The sequence below is a fragment of the Salmo salar genome, chromosome 01, assembly GCF_965601325.2.
Source record: "Salmo salar chromosome 01, fSalSal1, whole genome shotgun sequence".
Lineage (NCBI taxonomy): Eukaryota > Metazoa > Chordata > Actinopteri > Salmoniformes > Salmonidae > Salmo > Salmo salar.
Window position 1 is genome coordinate 113,813,870 of NC_138291.1, and position 18,034 is coordinate 113,831,903.

The 18,034-nt window shown below is 43.2% G+C and overlaps 1 protein-coding gene across 1 annotated transcript in view; it reads right to left on the minus strand.

Moving 5' to 3' along the window:
• LOC106594748 (transcription elongation regulator 1-like protein) overlaps nt 1-15,520 on the minus strand; it is a 361,745-nt gene extending 346,225 nt beyond the window's left edge. The window contains exons 1-4 of the mRNA XM_082973099.1: nt 14,834-15,520; nt 13,223-13,597; nt 9,383-9,529; nt 8,183-8,408 (exon numbers count right to left, since the gene is read on the minus strand). Of these exons, the coding sequence (XP_082829225.1) occupies nt 8,183-8,408; nt 9,383-9,529; nt 13,223-13,543 (694 nt within the window). The 5' untranslated portion in view covers nt 13,544-13,597; nt 14,834-15,520. The remainder of the gene's footprint in view (nt 1-8,182; nt 8,409-9,382; nt 9,530-13,222; nt 13,598-14,833) is intronic.
• Between the last annotated feature and the right edge of the window lie 2,514 nt (nt 15,521-18,034).

The window sequence follows — 18,034 nt, forward strand, 5'->3', positions numbered from 1 at the left end:
TTTTTTTACATTGTATTTAACCCCTTATTTTTGCCACTAAACAGTCTCCATATATACAGTACTTCCATTCATTTTTTGGGGGGGACCTTCAGATGAGTCTTGTGAGGTCTGTGGGCGTCCTAGAGCAAAAACAACATGTACATGTTCCTGAGAGTCTCACCTTTACACAGAGGGGTCATATTAATGAGTAGCCCAAACTGTTTGCAGACAGAAGCTGGCAGATCGGCTGTACCGACTTCAGATGAGTCCTAAGACGCTTGGGGGGGGGGGGGGGGGGGGGGGGGGTCGTAGAGCAAAACGGAGAACACCATCGTGTTCGTGAGAGTCTCATCTTTCCATAGAGGGGTCTCTAGCATAAACTGACATATGTATGTATTATGCTAATTAGATTTCCACGGCGGCGCGGACATCGACCTTAAGGGCTTTAACATGTCATTACACACACTGAGTCTCTCAAAGGGAGACTGCATGATGCTGACTGCTCCGTTATTACAGTAGGACACCCATTGTGAACATTTCATTTGGAAGTTAAACACTTTCCACAACGCAGCACAACGCAGCAGGAACCATCTTGTTTCTGTGTTCATCCATAAAACACAACAGAGCCTGGGGGGGTTGGTGGAGGAGAGGGGAGGAGAGAGGAGAAGAGGGGAGGAGAGGGGAGGAAACAGGGTTTAGATGATGTGGAGGGTAGAGAGGAGAGGAGAGAAGGAGAGGGTAGAGAGGAGAGGTGGAGGGGAGGAGAGGAGAGGGGAGGAGAGAGGGTTTAGATGATGTGGAGGGTAGAGAGGAGAGGAGAGAAGGAGAGGGTAGAGAGGAGAGGTGGAGGGGAGGAGAGGAGGGGAGAGAAGGGGAGGGTAGAGAGGAGAGGTAGAGGAGAGGAGAGGGGAGGAAAGGTGGAGGAGAGGGGTGGAGAGATGGGAAGAGAGGGCAGGAGGAGATGAGGTGAGATCAATCAAAAACCAACCTGCTTTAGCACCAAATGAAAAAAAAGTTGTGTGTGTGTCTACAGTATACTGTGAAGGGGCTGAGGAGGAGGAGGAGTGCTGAGGAGAACTACCTTCACCATCATAATGAAAATAAAGCCCTCTCATCCATCCAAATAGACTGTATAGATTATATTTATATGGTCTCATGTCTATAGTAGACCGTATAGGGGCTGAGAAGGAACCCACTGGATATAAAGGTACCAAAACACAACAGAAACACAACACAACAGAATTACCTGTGCTTGTATGATGCTTTCATAACATATTATAGCTTCACATGATGCTTTCATAACATACTATAGCTTCACATGAAGCTTTCATAACATACTATAGCTTCACATGAAGCTTTCATAACATACTATAGCTTCACATGAAGCTTTCATAACATACTATAGCTTCACATGAAGCTTTCATAACATACTATAGCTTCACATGAAGCTTTCATAACATACTATAGCTTCACATGAAGCTTTCATAACATACTATAGCTTCACATGAAGCTTTCATAACATACTATAGCTTCACATGAAGCTTTCATAACATACTATAGCTTCACATGAAGCTTTCATAACATACTATAGCTTCACATGAAGCTTTCATAACATACTATAGCTTCACATGAAGCTTTCATAACATACTATAGCTTCACATGAAGCTTTCATAACATACTATAGCTTCACATGAAGCTTTCATAACATACTATAGCTTCACATGAAGCTTTCATAACATACTATAGCTTCACGTGACGCTTTCATAACATTGTAGCTTTACGTGAGCATCACATCACACAAAGAGCACAGTCTTAAACACAGTGCAGTCTGATCTGTGGAAGACAGACAGCAGAGGGATGGGAGACATGAGCTGCTGGACGGAGGATTGTTCAACAATCAAACAATGATGGTCGCCTTCTCAAATGGCACCCTATTCCCTATATAGTGCACTACTTTTGACCGATACCAATAGAGCTTTAGTCAAAGGTAGCATACTATATATCCGTATTTCGGATGGGACTTTAAACAGGTGTCCTGACTCTCTGTGGTCACTAAAGATCCCATGGCACTTATCGTAAGAGTAGGGGTGTTAACCCTGGTGTCCTGGTTAAATTCCCAATCTGGTCCTCATACCATCATGGTCACCTAATCATCCCCATCTTCCAATTGGCTCATTCATCCCCTCTCCTTTCCCCTGTAACTATCCAGTCAGTCTGACAAAGCATCTTGAACTCAACAAGTGAAGCTGACGGTAACTAAGGAACAAGGACCGCAGCAGTTTGATAAGGTCGAGTAGGGCTGTGACCCAAAATGAAACCCTAGTCCCTATAATAGTGCACTACTTTTGACCAGGGTCCTTAGAGCTCTGTTTATAAGCAGTGCAGTATGTAGGGTATAGGGTAGCATTGGGGATGCAGCCCAGGACTTCACCTTGTCAGCAGTCTGCTGAGAGACATGGTCTCATTAAAGAGGAAGATCCCTCCCATAAGCCTGTGATCCACAGCGAGGTGCTAGCCGCAGAACAGACAAGTATTCAATCATCCAGACAAGTAATTGATTGTATAATTACAACACAACACTGCACTACATGCCCACCCGTCTGTCAGACAGTCAACACTAACCAAGGGATTTCAGTTCTCAGCTTTCAGCCTGGAGGCTTTTAAAACTGAAGGAAAGCACAACTGAAAAATGCAATGGGTGGGTGAAGGTGATGGATGGACTGTCATGGGCTGGCTGGAGAAATACACTAAAAAACAACATCCTGTCAAGTATCTTAGAAGAAAAAGTATCCGTAGTGCAGATGTTTTTTCATGATGCTACTGTTAGGAAAGCATTTAGGAAGAACTAAAATTCACACAGCTGAGAGTTTGTTCATTTAAATGTCAACAGAATACATACTGTATATGGCCCACTGTAAAGAGGATACATACTGTATATGGCCCACAGTAAAGAGGATACATACTGTATATGACCCACTGTATAGAGGATACATACTGTATATGGCCCACTGTAAAGAGGATACATACTGTATATGGCCCACTGTAAAGAGGATACATACTGTATATGGCCCACAGTAAAGAGGATACATACTGTATATGACCCACTGTATAGAGGATACATACTGTATATGGCCCACTGTAAAGAGGATACATACTGTATATGGCCCACTGTAAAGAGGATACATACTGTATATGACCCACTGTAAAGAGGATACATACTGTATATGACCCACTGTAAAGAGGATACATACTGTATATGACCCACTGTATAGAGGATACATACTGTATATGGCCCACTGTATAGAGGATGCATACTGTATATGGTCCACTGTATAGAGGTTACATACTGAACATGACCAACTGTATAGAGGATACATACTGTATATGACCCACTGTATAGAGGATACATACTGTACATGACCCACTGTATAGAGGATACATACTGTACATGACCCACTATAGAGGATACACACTGTATATGACCAACTGTATAGAGGATATATACTGTATATGGCCCACTGAAGAGGATACACACTGTATATGACCCACTGTATAGAGGATACATACTGTACATGACCCACTGTATAGAGGATATATACTGTATATGACCCACTGTAAAGAGGATACATACTGTACATGACCAACTGTATAGAGGATATATACTGTATATGACCCACTGTAAAAAGGATACATACTGTATATGGCCCACTGTAAAGAGGATAAATACTGTATATGGCCACTGTATAGAGGATACATACTGTATATGACCCACTGTATAGAGGATACATACTGTATATGGCCCACTGTAAAGAGGATACATACTGTATATGACCCACTGTATAGAGGATACATACTGTACATGACCCACTGTATAGAGGATATATACTGTATATGGCCCACTGAAGAGGATACATACTGTATATGACCCACTGTAAAGAGGATATATACTGTATATTGCCATTATCACAGAGACATCTCCATTATCACATGGAATCATTGCCATTATCACATTGGATCATCTCATAAAGTGGACATAGTCTTTTGGCTACATCCAAAATGGCACCCTATTCCCTATGTAGTGCACTGTATAGAGGATATATACTGTATATGGCCCACTGAAGAGGATACATACTGTATATGACCCACTGTAAAGAGGATACATACTGTATATGACCAACTCTATAGAGAATATATACTGTACATGACTCACTGTAAAGAGGATACATACTGTATATGACCCACTGAAGAGGATACATACTGTATATGACCCACTGTAAAGAGGATACATAGTGTATATAGCCCACTGTAAAGAGGAGATATACTATATATGACCCACTGTAAAGAGGATATATACTGTATATGGCCCACTGTAAAGAGGAAACATACTGTACATGACCCACTGTATAGAGGATACATACTGTATATGGCCCACTGTAAAGAGGATATATACTGTATATGGCCCACTGTAAAGAGGAAACATACTGTACATGACCCACTGTAAAGAGGATATATACTGTATATGGCCCACTGTAAAGAGGATATATACTGTATATGACCCACTGTAAAGAGGAAACATACTGTACATGACCCACTGTAAAGAGGATATATACTGTATATGGCCCACTGTAAAGAGGATACACACTGTATATGACCCACTGTAAAGAGGATACATACTGTACATGACCCACTGTAAAGTGGAGATATACTGTATATGACCCACTGTAAAGTGTTTTATGTATGTAAAGCTGGAGATAAAATATGAAAATGATTATCCTCAAGATGTCCCTGAGGTCCTAATTATAGTGCAACCCTGAGCCATTCATTACTTCTGAGACATTCATTTCAGTACCTTACAGACTACATTTTACATGTACATTTTAGTCATTTAGCAGACGCTCTTGGCCAGAGCGACTTACAGTAGTGAATGCATACATTTCATTTCGTTTCATGCATATTTTTTTTGGTGTGCTACTAACTATAATAGAATGCTGTGCTTGTTCTGAGGGTGTGTGCAGCTTCTCAACATGGAAGACATATCACCAAGCTAACAGAGGAAATAAGGAGTATAGAAAAGTGTGGGAAATCATTTATACACCTGGGCAAGTGTAGAAAATCATTCAAGTGAACCAGCAATAAAAAGCACCCATATACCAATATACAGGACACAATATAAAGGACCAATATACAGGACCCAATATACAGGACCCAATATACAGGACCCAATATACAGGACCCAATATACAAAACCCAATATACAAAACCCAATATACAGGACCAATACACTGGACCAGGACCAATATACAGGACCCACTACACAGGACCAATACACAGGACCAAATATACAGGACCCAATATACAGGGCCAATACACAGGACCCAATATACAGGACCCAATATACAAAACCCAATATACAGGACCCAATATACAGGACCCAATATACAGGGCCAATACACAGGACCCAATATACAGGGCCCAATATACAAAACCCAATATACAGGACCCAATATACAGGACCAATACACTGGACCAGGACCAATATACAGGACCCACTACACAGGACCAATACACAGGACCAAATATACAGGACCCAATATACAGGGCCAATACACAGGACCCAATATACAGGACCCAATATACAGGGCCAATACACAGGACCCAATATACAGGACCCAATATACAAAACCCAATATACAGGACCCAATATACAGGACCCAATATACAGGACCCAATATACAAAACCCAATATACAGGACCAATACACTGGACCAGGACCAATATACAGGACCCACTACACAGGACCAATACACAGGACCAAATATACAGGACCCAATATACAGGGCCAATACACAGGACCCAATATACAGGACCCAATATACAAAACCCAATATACAGGACCCAATATACAGGACCCAATATACAGGGCCAATACACAGGACCCAATATACAGGACCCAATATACAAAACCCAATATACAGGACCCAATATACAGGACCAATACACTGGACCAGGACCAATATACAGGACCCACTACACAGGACCAATACACAGGACCAAATATACAGGACCCAATACACAGGACCCAATACACAGGACCCAATACACAGGACCCAATACACAGGACCCAATATACAGGACCCAATATAAAGGACCCAATATAAAGGACCCAATATAAAGGACCCAATATAAAGGACCAATACACAGGACCCAACACACAGGACCCAATATACAAAACCCAATATACAGGACCCAATATACAGGACCCATCATACAGGACCAATATACAGGACCAGGACCCAATATACCGGACCCAATACACAGGACCCAATATACAGGACCAGGACCCAATATACAGGACCAGGACCCAATATACAGGACCAGGACCCAATACACAGGACCCAATATAATGAACCCAATATGAATACCAGCAATCACACCCCGTCATATCCCATAACATCGCATGCATCCCAAATGGGACCATATTCCCTATGCGGTACACTTATTTTGACCAGGGAACTAGGTCTACACCGGTCTAAAAATGTGGGCACAATCAGAATGAGGACAAGATCAGGACCAACGACTCATGTGAGAACCAGGTATAAATGGGGCTTAAAAGAATATGGTTCCAATTGGGATCACATAGAGACATCTCCGTAATCACAGACACATCTCCATAATCACATGGAATCATCTCCATTATCACATAGAAACATCTCCATTATCACATAGAATCATTGCCATTATCACAGAGACATCTCCATTATCACATTGGATCATCTCATAAAGTGGACATAGTCTTTTGGCTACATCCAAAATGGCACCCTATTCCCTATGTAGTGCACTCCGCTCAAAAGTAGGGCTCTGGTCAAAAGTAGTGGGTGGTGTAAGGAATAGTGTGCCATTTGGGGACTTTGTATCATCACATGATGGAGGTCAGATGAGAATAATGTAAATGTGATATAGGAAGGGAAAGGGGGAATCCTAGGGGGGGGGGGGGGGGGGGCTGCCATAATCGACATTCACGTCTTCGGAGCTCGGGGAACAGTGTGCTAACTTCCTTGCTCAGGTGCGGAACGGCAGATTTTGAAATTGTTATACATGACTTTCCTCATACAGTACTATACCTGGACGCTATGAAGTCCAGCACTAAGGCTTTGTCCGAAATGGAACACCATTCCCTATATAGTGCACTAGAGTCATATGGACCCTGGTCATAAGGAGTGCATTAAAAGAAGCAGCGTGCCATTTGAGACGTATCCACATTTCCCAGGTGCAACACAGCCTGGTTAAGCTCAGTGGGAGGTTGTGTTCTCCTTTAAACTCTTGTTGTTGTTTGGCTGAATCAGGAAACACTTCAGTCTTTCCTTTCATGGTTTGTTCTCCAATATTCCCACCTTTTTCAGTTCGTTTTCGTCAGATCACCAAGTGCCCTTGTCGCAGAGCAGACACCCAGCCCGAGTCCCAAATGGGACCCTGTTTCCTATATAGTGCACTACTTTTGACCAAGGTCATTTAGTTAATAGGGAATAGAGTCTCCATGCCTACCGAATATATGCTCTGAGTATCCAGAAGAAGTGCACTATATAGTAGGGAACAGGGTGCCATTTGATAGTCAACCTATATGTCAGTGTTTAGCATCGCCATACTAGTTTATCTGCAGAATAAACCCCTCTGGAGTCTTCCGTCCGCTTCCGTCAGATAAGCAGGGGAACGCTTCTACCCACTGACTGGTAAACGGTTCCACTTCAGCAGCCCTGAAACCAATGTATCTGAAACCAACGTATCTGAAACCAATTGTGTTTAATGAGGTTCCTCTTCACGCATGCCTCTTCCAACCCAACTCCCTCCTACACACTCACAGATGGTACGGCTCCTCCTAAAGTTTTAACAAGTAGCGTAAAATGCAGATTGACAGTGGATGCATCCCAAATGTCCACCCTATTCCCTATGTAGTGCCATAGGGACCTGGTCAAAAGTAGTGCACTATATAGGTAATAGGGTGCCATTTGGGACACAGAGGGTGTACTGCTGCTATCTCTCCAGTCTGTTTAAAAAGAGGGGATTAAACTTTGGGATCAGAAAGTTATTAAAGATGGTAACCATTATGAGGAGAACAGCTGATAGAAGGGGCTGTGGCTGAGAGGAGGCAGCGGACAGGCTTGTAAAGTATGGAGCAGGTAGCTAGGTAATACAACCAACCACTAACCTGATATACGTCTGGGTGACATGAGGAGAGAGTGGAGAGTCCTGGAGGCAGCAGGTCTGGGTGACATGAGGAGAGAGTTGAGACTCCTGGAGGCAGTAGCTGGCCTAGAAATGCTCATTGCCATTTGATTTGTCATCAACAATGGTTTTTCATGCCGCTGGAAAATTCCTATTTCCTCCGGAGTAAGCCAGGTGTTCTCCAGAGTTAGAGTGTTGTTCAAGTACGTCTAGAAACACAAGGGAGGCAGGAGTGTCAGGTACAAATAGAAAAACACAGACAGAGGCAAGTTCATGTTCAGATAAACCTAGAAACACAGAGACAAGATGTTGATCAGGTAAACCTAGAGACAGAGAGACAAGTTGTTGATCAGGTAAACCTAGAGACAGAGAGACAAGTTGTTGATCAGGTAAACCTAGAGACAGAGAGACAAGTTGTTGATCAGGTAAACCTAGAGACAGAGAGACAAGTTGTTGATCAGGTAAACCTAGAGACAGAGAGACAAGTTGTTGATCAGGTAAACCTAGAGACAGAGAGACAAGTTGTTGATCAGGTAAACCTACAAACACAGAGACAAGTTGTTGATCAGGTAACCCTAGAGACAGAGAAGCAAGAGTTTTCAGGTAAACTGGACTTTTGTGTCTGTTTATACCCTCCAAACAGATTCCCTGAGGTAGAGACACAGAGTTAAGGAAGAGTGTCTGGGAAAACCTAGAGACACAGAGAGTCACGATGTTGTTCAGGACAGCTGTTGTAAATCTTGAAACACAGAGACGACAGGCAATTCCACAATCATGGAAAGAAAACAAGACCCTCTTCAAATTGACCTGTCGTTGACAATTATGGGGCGGCAGGTAGCCTAGTGGTTAGAGCGTTGGACCAGTAACCGAAAGGTTGCTAGATCGAATCCCAGAGCTGACAAGGTAAAAATCTGTTCTGCCCCTGAACAAGGCAGTTAACCCACTGTTCCTAGGCCATCATTGTTAATAAGAATTTGTTCTTAACTGACTTGCCTTGTTAAGTAAAATAAAAAATATAGTGCTTACAGAGTAAACTGTCCTTAACCATTACATCTGAAGTCTGAGACCCAGGATGCATCTCAAATGGCACCCTATGCACTACTTGTGACCAGGGCCCATAGGACTCTATATAGGGAGTAGGGTGCCATTTGTGACTCAGACCAGGTTGTAGTGGTTTGTCTACCTTGTAGTCGGGGACCCGTTTCTCCACCCATCCTTTGCCACAGTGAGGAGGCAGCACTGAGCGGTACACATGCGGGAATACAGGGACCAGCTCCAGGTTGGCAGAAGGCTGAAATCCCAGCACGTGGTGGGGAGATGGCAGCTCCCACTGAGAGGAAATGAAACAATAGAGGACAGGAAATACACATCATTCAGGTTTAGAGATCTCATTGGATGATTCAAACTGTATTTCTGGAAGTAGCTTGAATTGCTTGTGGCAGAGGACTTTGCTGTCTTAACAAGATGCTAACAAGCACTACTTAATTAAAGAAGATAAACTAACAAGATGCTAATAAGCAGTACCTCATTAAAGAAGATAAACTAACAAGATGCTAACAAGCAGTACCTCATTAAAGAAGATAAACTAACACAATACTAACAAGAACTACCTCATTAAAGAAGATAAACTAACAAGATGCGAACAAGCACTACCTCATTAAAGAGGATAAGCAAACAAGCACTAACTCATTAAAGAAGACAAACTATACCAATAAATGATGGAACTCTAACCCATAAAAACTTCACCATTCCATGTCATGGACGATGAACGGTAGTTGGTAGGATGGCATAGTGGACAATGAACTGTAATTGGTAGGATGGCATAATGGACAATGAACTGTAATTGGTAGGATGGCATGGTGGATGATGAACGCTAGTTGGTAGGATGGTATGGTGGATGATGAACTGTAGAAGGTAGGATGGCACGGTGGATGATGAACTGTAGTTGGTAGGATGGCACGGTGGATGATGAACTGTAGTTGGTAGGATGGCACGGTGGATGATGAACTGTAGTTGGTAGGATGGCACGGTGGATGATGAACTGTAGTTGGTAGGATGGCACGGTGGATGATGAACTGTAGTTGGTAGAATGGCACAGTGGATGATGAACTGTAGTTGGTAGAATGGCACAGTGGATGATGAACTGTAGTTGGTAGAATGGCACGGTGGATGATGAACTGTAGTTGGTAGGATGGCACGGTGGATGAATTAAAGTCATATAGAACTAGGTAAGAGCTTGCAAACAGAACAGAACATAGCCTACTGTCTGTCACTGACAAGCCTTTAACCTGATATGGATAGGGGGCAGTATTTTCACGTCCGGATGAAAAAACGTACCCGATTTAAACTGGTTACTACTCTTGCCCAGAAATGAGAATATGCATATTATTAGTAGATTTGGATGGAAAACACTCTGAAGTTTCTAAAACTGTTTGAATGGTGTCTGTGAGTATAACAGAACTCATATGGCAGGCAAAAACCTGAGAAAATTCCAAGCAGGATGTGGAAAGTCTGAGAATTGTAGTTCTTCTTTTGATTCTCTGTCGAAACTACAGTATCTGTGGTTACGTTGCACTTTTTAAGGCTTCCATTGGCTGTCTAAAGCCTTCAGAAAGTGGATTGAGCCTTCTCCTGTCACTGGGCAGAGTATAGGAGCTCAGTTACTGAGTGGTCTGCCTGAGGACAAAGAGATTGGATATGCGTGTTCCCGCGAGCACACTGTTTTTTCTTTTCCTCCTTGAATGAATACACTTTTGTCCGGTTGGAATATTATCGCAATTTTACGTTAAAAATACCATAAAAATTGATTTTAAACAGTGTTTGACATGCTTCTAAGTATGGTAATGGAACATTTTGACTTTTTGTGTCTCGAATTGCGCTCGCGCGTTACCCTTTGGATAGTGACCTGAACACACGAGCAAAACGGAGTTATTTGGACATAACTATGGATTATTTCGAACAAAAACAACATTTCTTGTGGAAGTAGCAGACCTGGGAGTGCATTCTGATGAAGATCAGCAAAGGTAATACAATATTTCTAATACTAATTCTGAGTTTAGGTTGCCCCGAACTTGGCGGGTGTCTGAATAGCTCGCCGTGATGGCTGAGCTATGTACTCAGAATATTGCAAAAATGTGCTTTCGCCGAAAAGCTATTTTAAAATCTGACACAGCGATTGCATAAAGGAGTTCTGTATCTATAATTCTTAAAATAATTGTTATGTATTTTGTCAACGTTTATGATGAGTATTTTTGTAAATTCACCAGAAGTTTTTGGTGGGAATACATTTTCTGAACATCACATGCCAATGTAAAAAGCTGTTTTTGGATATAAATATGAACTTGATTGAACAAAACATACATGTATCGTATAACATAATGTCCTAGGAGTGTCATCTGATGAAGATCATCAAAGGTTAGTGCTTCATTTAGCTGTGTTTTGGGTTTTATTGACATATATGCTTGCTTGGAAAATGGCTGTGTGATTATTTTGGTCGATGTACTCTCCTAACATAATCTAATGTTTTGCTTTCGCTGTAAAGCCTTTTTGAAATCGGACAACGTTGTTGGATTCAGGAGAGGTTTATCTTTCAAATGGTGTAAAATAGTCGTATGTTTGAAAAATTGAAATGATTGCATTTTTGAGGTTTTTGTATTTTGCGCCATGCGATCCCATTGGCTGTTGGCTAGGGGTTCCGCTGGCGGAACGGGGTTCCGCTAGCGGAACGCCTAGATGTAAGAGGATAAAATGTATATAACAACAATGCACAGCTTCATTCTGGGGCTCCTCAGAATCCTTCACGATGGAAGTGCGTAATAAAAGCGTAATTTTCCGAGCATAGAGTTATGGATCTAGTCTCCACCAATCTACTCAGTCTTAGCCATCTATCCATGGTTCCGGACAGACAAAAGACGTTGGTCTCTCTCTGTGAGATACGCTGACTCATCCCACCAACCGCCACATTAAAAATCAATCACAAGCTTCTTCTGAAAAAGCTTTGCATTGCAAAATATCACATCAAACACCTGCTGTGTCTGTTGCTGCGTTCATTCTCCTCTCCTTTCCTCTCCTCTCCTTTCCCCTCCTCTCCTTTCCTCTCCTCTCCTCTTCTTCTCCTCCTTGCCACCAATAGTAAGTGCCTTCTACAGTATCCTCCCTATGAATGGTGGTTAACGTTGTGAAAAAGTCAAGGTCTACATCAGTGCCAATATGCCTGACCTGTCTTGATCAAGTCCGCTCTCTGCTCTCCTCAGATTAAATATCACACTGTGTTTGTCTGTGTGAGCGGGATCAGAGGACCCGGGGGAAGAATGTGCTCTGATCATCAGGATGCAAAGAAGACACTAAAGTACCGCTGGTGCAATCAGAGACCCACTGCAGTCACACTACACTATAGGCCACTCAGGGCATGCATATGGAAAATACTCTTGACATTGTGCATGGGTCAGTTTCCATAAGGAAGGACAACATCCTCTGTAGCTCAGTTGGTAGAGCGTTGTGCTTGCAATGTCAGGATTGTGGTGGTCGATTCCTGGGACCACCCACGCGTTAAAAAAAAATGTATGCGCACATGACAGGAAGTGGCTTTGAATAACAGCGTGTGCTAAATGGCTTATTTACATTATACCAACCACCAGGGCATGGAGTTGATAAGTTGTCCCAAAAACATTTTCATTCTTCAGCAACATAGCAAAACACCCCAGCTGAAGTGATAATGCAATCCCCTTTGAAATCTGTATGCATAGTAACAACACAAGGACACTGTGCTGTACGGGCCAGTTTCCATCAGGCTAACTAGACCAACCCAGGGCATGTGTGTATCCGTTCGTGCATGTCCATGCATCCGTGCGTGCGTACATGTGTGCCTACCTATGTGTACGAGTGCAGGTGAGTGTCTGTCTCTGTGTGTGTATTCCCCTATCAGTGTGTACATGAATGTTGTTCAGGTTTATAGCAAACACTATTTATCATTCATAATAACCATAATTCTGAAAAGATCAAGTTTTATCTGATAGCAACCTACCTGCACGTTCTGTAGGGGAAACTGACTGATGCCAGGGTTAGCTGCTGCTGTGTGTGTCGGTATCCTGGCCAGAGGCAGGAAGGGATCACAGGAAAGCTGCCAGCTGGAGACGGCTTGGAGCAACGGAGGAGGGTGGTGATGGGAGAGCAGGAAGGGGTGGTGATGGTGTGGCGCGGCAACAGGGGCGGTAGTGGCACCCAGCCGGCAGAGCCCCGAGGCAGCAGCAGGACCAGGGCGAGGGAGCATCCACAGCCATGGAGAGGCATCTCTCTCTATCTGCCACAGCTGTGGCTGAGCCTTCAGTCGCCCCACAGGGATCATCCCTACATTCTAGACCACCACACAACACCTGGAAAGGCTGGGAGGGACCCTAGACTTCAGAGAGGACATTGTTTCATTATTATCAAGCAGGTTGATAAAGGATGGGAGACCTGGTGAGAGGCACCTGCCCATACGCGCGCACACACACACACAACAGCTAGGCATTGACAAGCAGCTAGGCACACACACACACCACTCACTGGAAATACTCTACACAACAAGTAATTACAGCGCTTGTAGGTATTGATTTTGTGAGGTGATTTTGAGAGGTATCAGACAGTATCACTCATAACTGTACATGTAGTTAGACGGGCAGGATGGATGAAAACAAGAAATATAAAGAAACATTATGATAAATGACTTATGACAGATGGTTTGATAAAAAGCCACGATGCAGGCAGCCCATGCACACATTAATTCCATGCATGGTCGGCGGGGTGAACGGGAGAGGGATAAAATAACAACAATTAGCAGGTGTTCTAGAATACCGTAAATGGGGTTCTATCGGGTTTTATGGAGAGCGAGTTCCAGAGGCTGTTATTGAGCTGCGCTGAGAATGTGAAAAGTATGAAATCCAAAAGGTGCACTACTATAGAACACCGAGACACATACACGTTTCAGACTATGAAAGACGCCAAATAAAGTATATATCGCGTATTTGCACTCTGAATTTGGCCTCTCGCTTAATATTCAGGTTTTCAAACCTCTTCTCTGGGACCCTCAGACGAACTAGCTCACCTGATTCACCTATTCCAAGGGCTTGATGATTCATTGAGAAGTTAAATCAGGTATGCAAGCTGTGTAATCGTTCAAATAATTGGAACGGCTGGGGTTCACCCAGGAGACGTTTGAAAAACCCCTGGTCTAATAGACGTACTGTTTTTTTCAATAAGGAAAAATGTGATTGATTGATTCCCACATCTGTTAATTTACATATTCTACTGTAGGGAAGGCTACCAAGACAACGGAGACCAGCTGGCAGCTTTATAAAATTAGCTCTACAACTTGGAGATGCATGTTGGTAAAATCCTTGAAAATTGTGTAATCCCTCCCAAAAAATATCTGCGTTAAAATATAAATCAATAAGAACACACGGGTTTAGTTGTCTCCCTTGTTCCGCACCAGATGCACCCTGTCAATGAGAGGTAACCGATCACTCCAAATTAAATAAGAATAACAATGCGTTTAGTTTGACATTCAAATATGGGAATGAATAACACAATTGAAGTTTGGATGGAAAGTTAATTTAAAAATCAGTCTTCACATTGAATCAGATATCCTCCACCTCACCTATAATGCGTTGTAGGCTATCAATCCCTTCAGTTGTCCACTATTAACATAGGTCGTCCAGCATTTATGGATTAATTTTCCGTTGGTAATTTCAATCCAAAAAATGACTACGCTGTTTATCCTATCCAAATATCCAAAACATGCAGCCTTGTCGTCAGGTAGGCTACAGTATAGCCAGCCTACAACGGAGGCACTGAGGACATTCGTTCGTTTATGAAGCGCAGGACATCTTCTAACGGTGACGGTTGGTCGGTGAGTGATGGTTTGTCAGAAAAGAGAGAGAGGAGTTCGAGCCCAATGGAAATCTTGTATTTGCTGTCACGGATAATCTCTTCTCACCCTGATACCGTTTCAGCCTCTTCCCAACGGAACGTCACCCCTAACGCAACACCGCACCGCTCAGAGGCACGGCTTACTCCACTCACTTCCCCCCAATCAAGTCATAGGGGATAGGTTGGACTAGCCATAGTTTTTCCTGTTTCAGAAAACTTCCTTTAGTGCAAAACGTGAAAACATTCCTAAGCGACTGGAAAACGTCTCCAATGAGAAGTGAGAAGCTACTGCGCACCTCTCTCGTTCTCTATCTGTCTCTGCATCATCCGCTACCACCGTGGAGTCTGGGCTGCTCCTCTCTAAACAGCAGCAACCCAGTGCGCTACTGTAGCATAGTGTCCTTCCCACATCTCCTCTCTCGGCACCAGGGGTTTTGGATACTGTATGGCAAGTCACATGGAACACAATCTAATCACATGAATGACGCACAATCTTACCAGCATTCAGAAGACATCACTGTAGCGCGTGGTAAATTGAGCCACCTGGGGGTAACCTAAACTTTGACTGAGTGTTGTTATATATTCTGCTGTTTATCAGTCATAAATATTTCGCTTAAAGGCAACATACTGTGGGAGCAGAACGCGTTATATTCAGAACAAATGATATGGGAGTGTACACATGTTTGAAGCGTGTGTCCCCCCTCCCTATCTGTTTTAGAGGGAACATTGTAACAGTTACAGTCATATGTTTGTTTGGTTTTCCGTTCCATTGTCCAAAAAAGTACAATGAGCACAACGCATTTAAGCAGCATGGCGGTGTCCACTAGTGCAGCTCAGTCTCTACAGCAGCGTTTCCCAAACTCTATACGGGGCTCGAAGAGACCACATACTACGGGGAACAAACCATTTCATGTGACACTGTATAGTCAACACACATGCTGAATTGCACTCAATTGCACTGAAATGTAAACAACATTATCCCACAGGCTGAATGGAAACATGCAGAGGTATAATGACACATTTAAATTCAGCAAAAAAAGAAACGTCCTCTCACTGTCAACTGCTTTATTTTCAGCAAACTTAACATGTGTAAATATTTGTATGAACATAATAAGATTCAACAACTGAGACATAAACTGAACAAGTTCCACAGACATGTGACTAACAGAAATTGAATAATGTGTCCCTGAACAAAGGGGGGGTCAAAATCAAAAGTAACAGTCAGTATCTGGTGTGGCCACCAGCTGCATTAAGTATTTGCCAGTTATTTGCCAGTTATTGCTGTGAGATGTTACCCCACTCTTCTACCAAGGCACCTGAAAGTTCACTGACATTTCTGGGGGGAATGGCCCTAGCCCTCACCCTCCGATCCAACAGGTCCCAGACGTGCTCAATGGGATTGAGATCCGGGCTCTTCGCTGGCCATGGCAGAACACTGACATTCCTGTCTTGCAGGAAATCACGCACAGAACGAGCAGTATGGCTGGTGGCATTGTCATGCTCGAGGGTCATGTCAGGATGAGCCTGCAGGAAGGGTACCACATGAGGGAGAAGGATGTCTTCCCTGTAACACGCAGAGTTGAGATTGCCTGCAATGACAACAAGCTCAGTCCGATGATGCTGTGACACACTGCCCCAGACCATGGACCCTCCACCTCCAAATCGATCCCGCTCCAGAGTACAGACCTCGGTGTAACGCTCATTCCTTCGATGCTAAACACAAATCCAATCATCCCCCTGGTGAGACAAAACCACGACTCGTCAGTGAAGAGCACTTTTTGCCAGTCCTGTCTCGTCCAGTGACGGTGGGTTTGTGCCCATAGGCTACGTTGTTGCCAGTGATGTCTGGTGAGGACCTGCCTTACAACAGGCCTACAAGCCCTCAGTCCAGCCTATTGCAGACAGTCTGAGCACTGATGGAGAGATTGTGCGTTCCTGGTGTAACTCGGGCAGTTGTTGTTGCCATCCTGTACCTGTCCCGCATGTGTGATGTTCGGATGTACCGATCCTGTGCAGGTGTTGTTACACGTGGTCTGCCACTACAAGGACGATCAGCTGTCCGTCCTGTCTCCCTGTAGCTCTGTCTTAGGCATCTCACAGTACGGACATTGCAATTTATTGCCCTGGCTACATCTGCAGTCCTCATGCCTCCTTGCATCATGCCTAAGGCACATTCACGCAGATGAGCAGGAACCCTGGGCATCTTTCTTTTGGTGTTTTTCAGAGTCAGTAGAAAGGCCTCTTTAGTGTCCTAAGTTTTCATAACTGTGACCTTATTTGCCTACCGTCTGTAAGCTGTTAGTGTCTTAACGACCGTTCCACAGGTGCATGTTTATTAATTGTTTATGGTTCATTGAACAAGCATGGGAAACAGTGTTTAAACCCTTCACAATGAAGATCTGTGAAGTTATTTGGATTTTTACTAGTTATCTTTGAAAGACAGGGTCCTGAAAAAGGGACATTTCTTTTTTTTGCTGAGTTTATAAGGTAAGAAGATTGTTAATGTATAAGAGGAGGCATATTCAATTAGCAAATGAAGGATAAAGGGCTTTGGATCAGATAGCATACTACTTCTGCTTCATTAATATAAACATGAATTTACACTAACTAGCATGCTGCATTCAAAGTAGAATCTTGAGTAATTTTGACCTTGTATTCTGCTTGAGTAGATTGAATAATTGATCATCGTCTCACAAAACAGGGTGATTCAAGCTGAATCTGCATGATTCTCCTGTTTCCATGCAATGTTGAAGCTTGACTGTCATGGGCGATGTGCCTCAATGGTGTCAATCGGGAGTGGTGATATAGCCGTTAGATTTTATTGGACACTTCCGTTTCATGTTTCTGTCCTTGCATTGTCCACTTGGTTTGAAAAAGTATGGCGTCTGTTTTTTTCAGGAAATGTTGATGAGTATCAGGATAGTTGCAG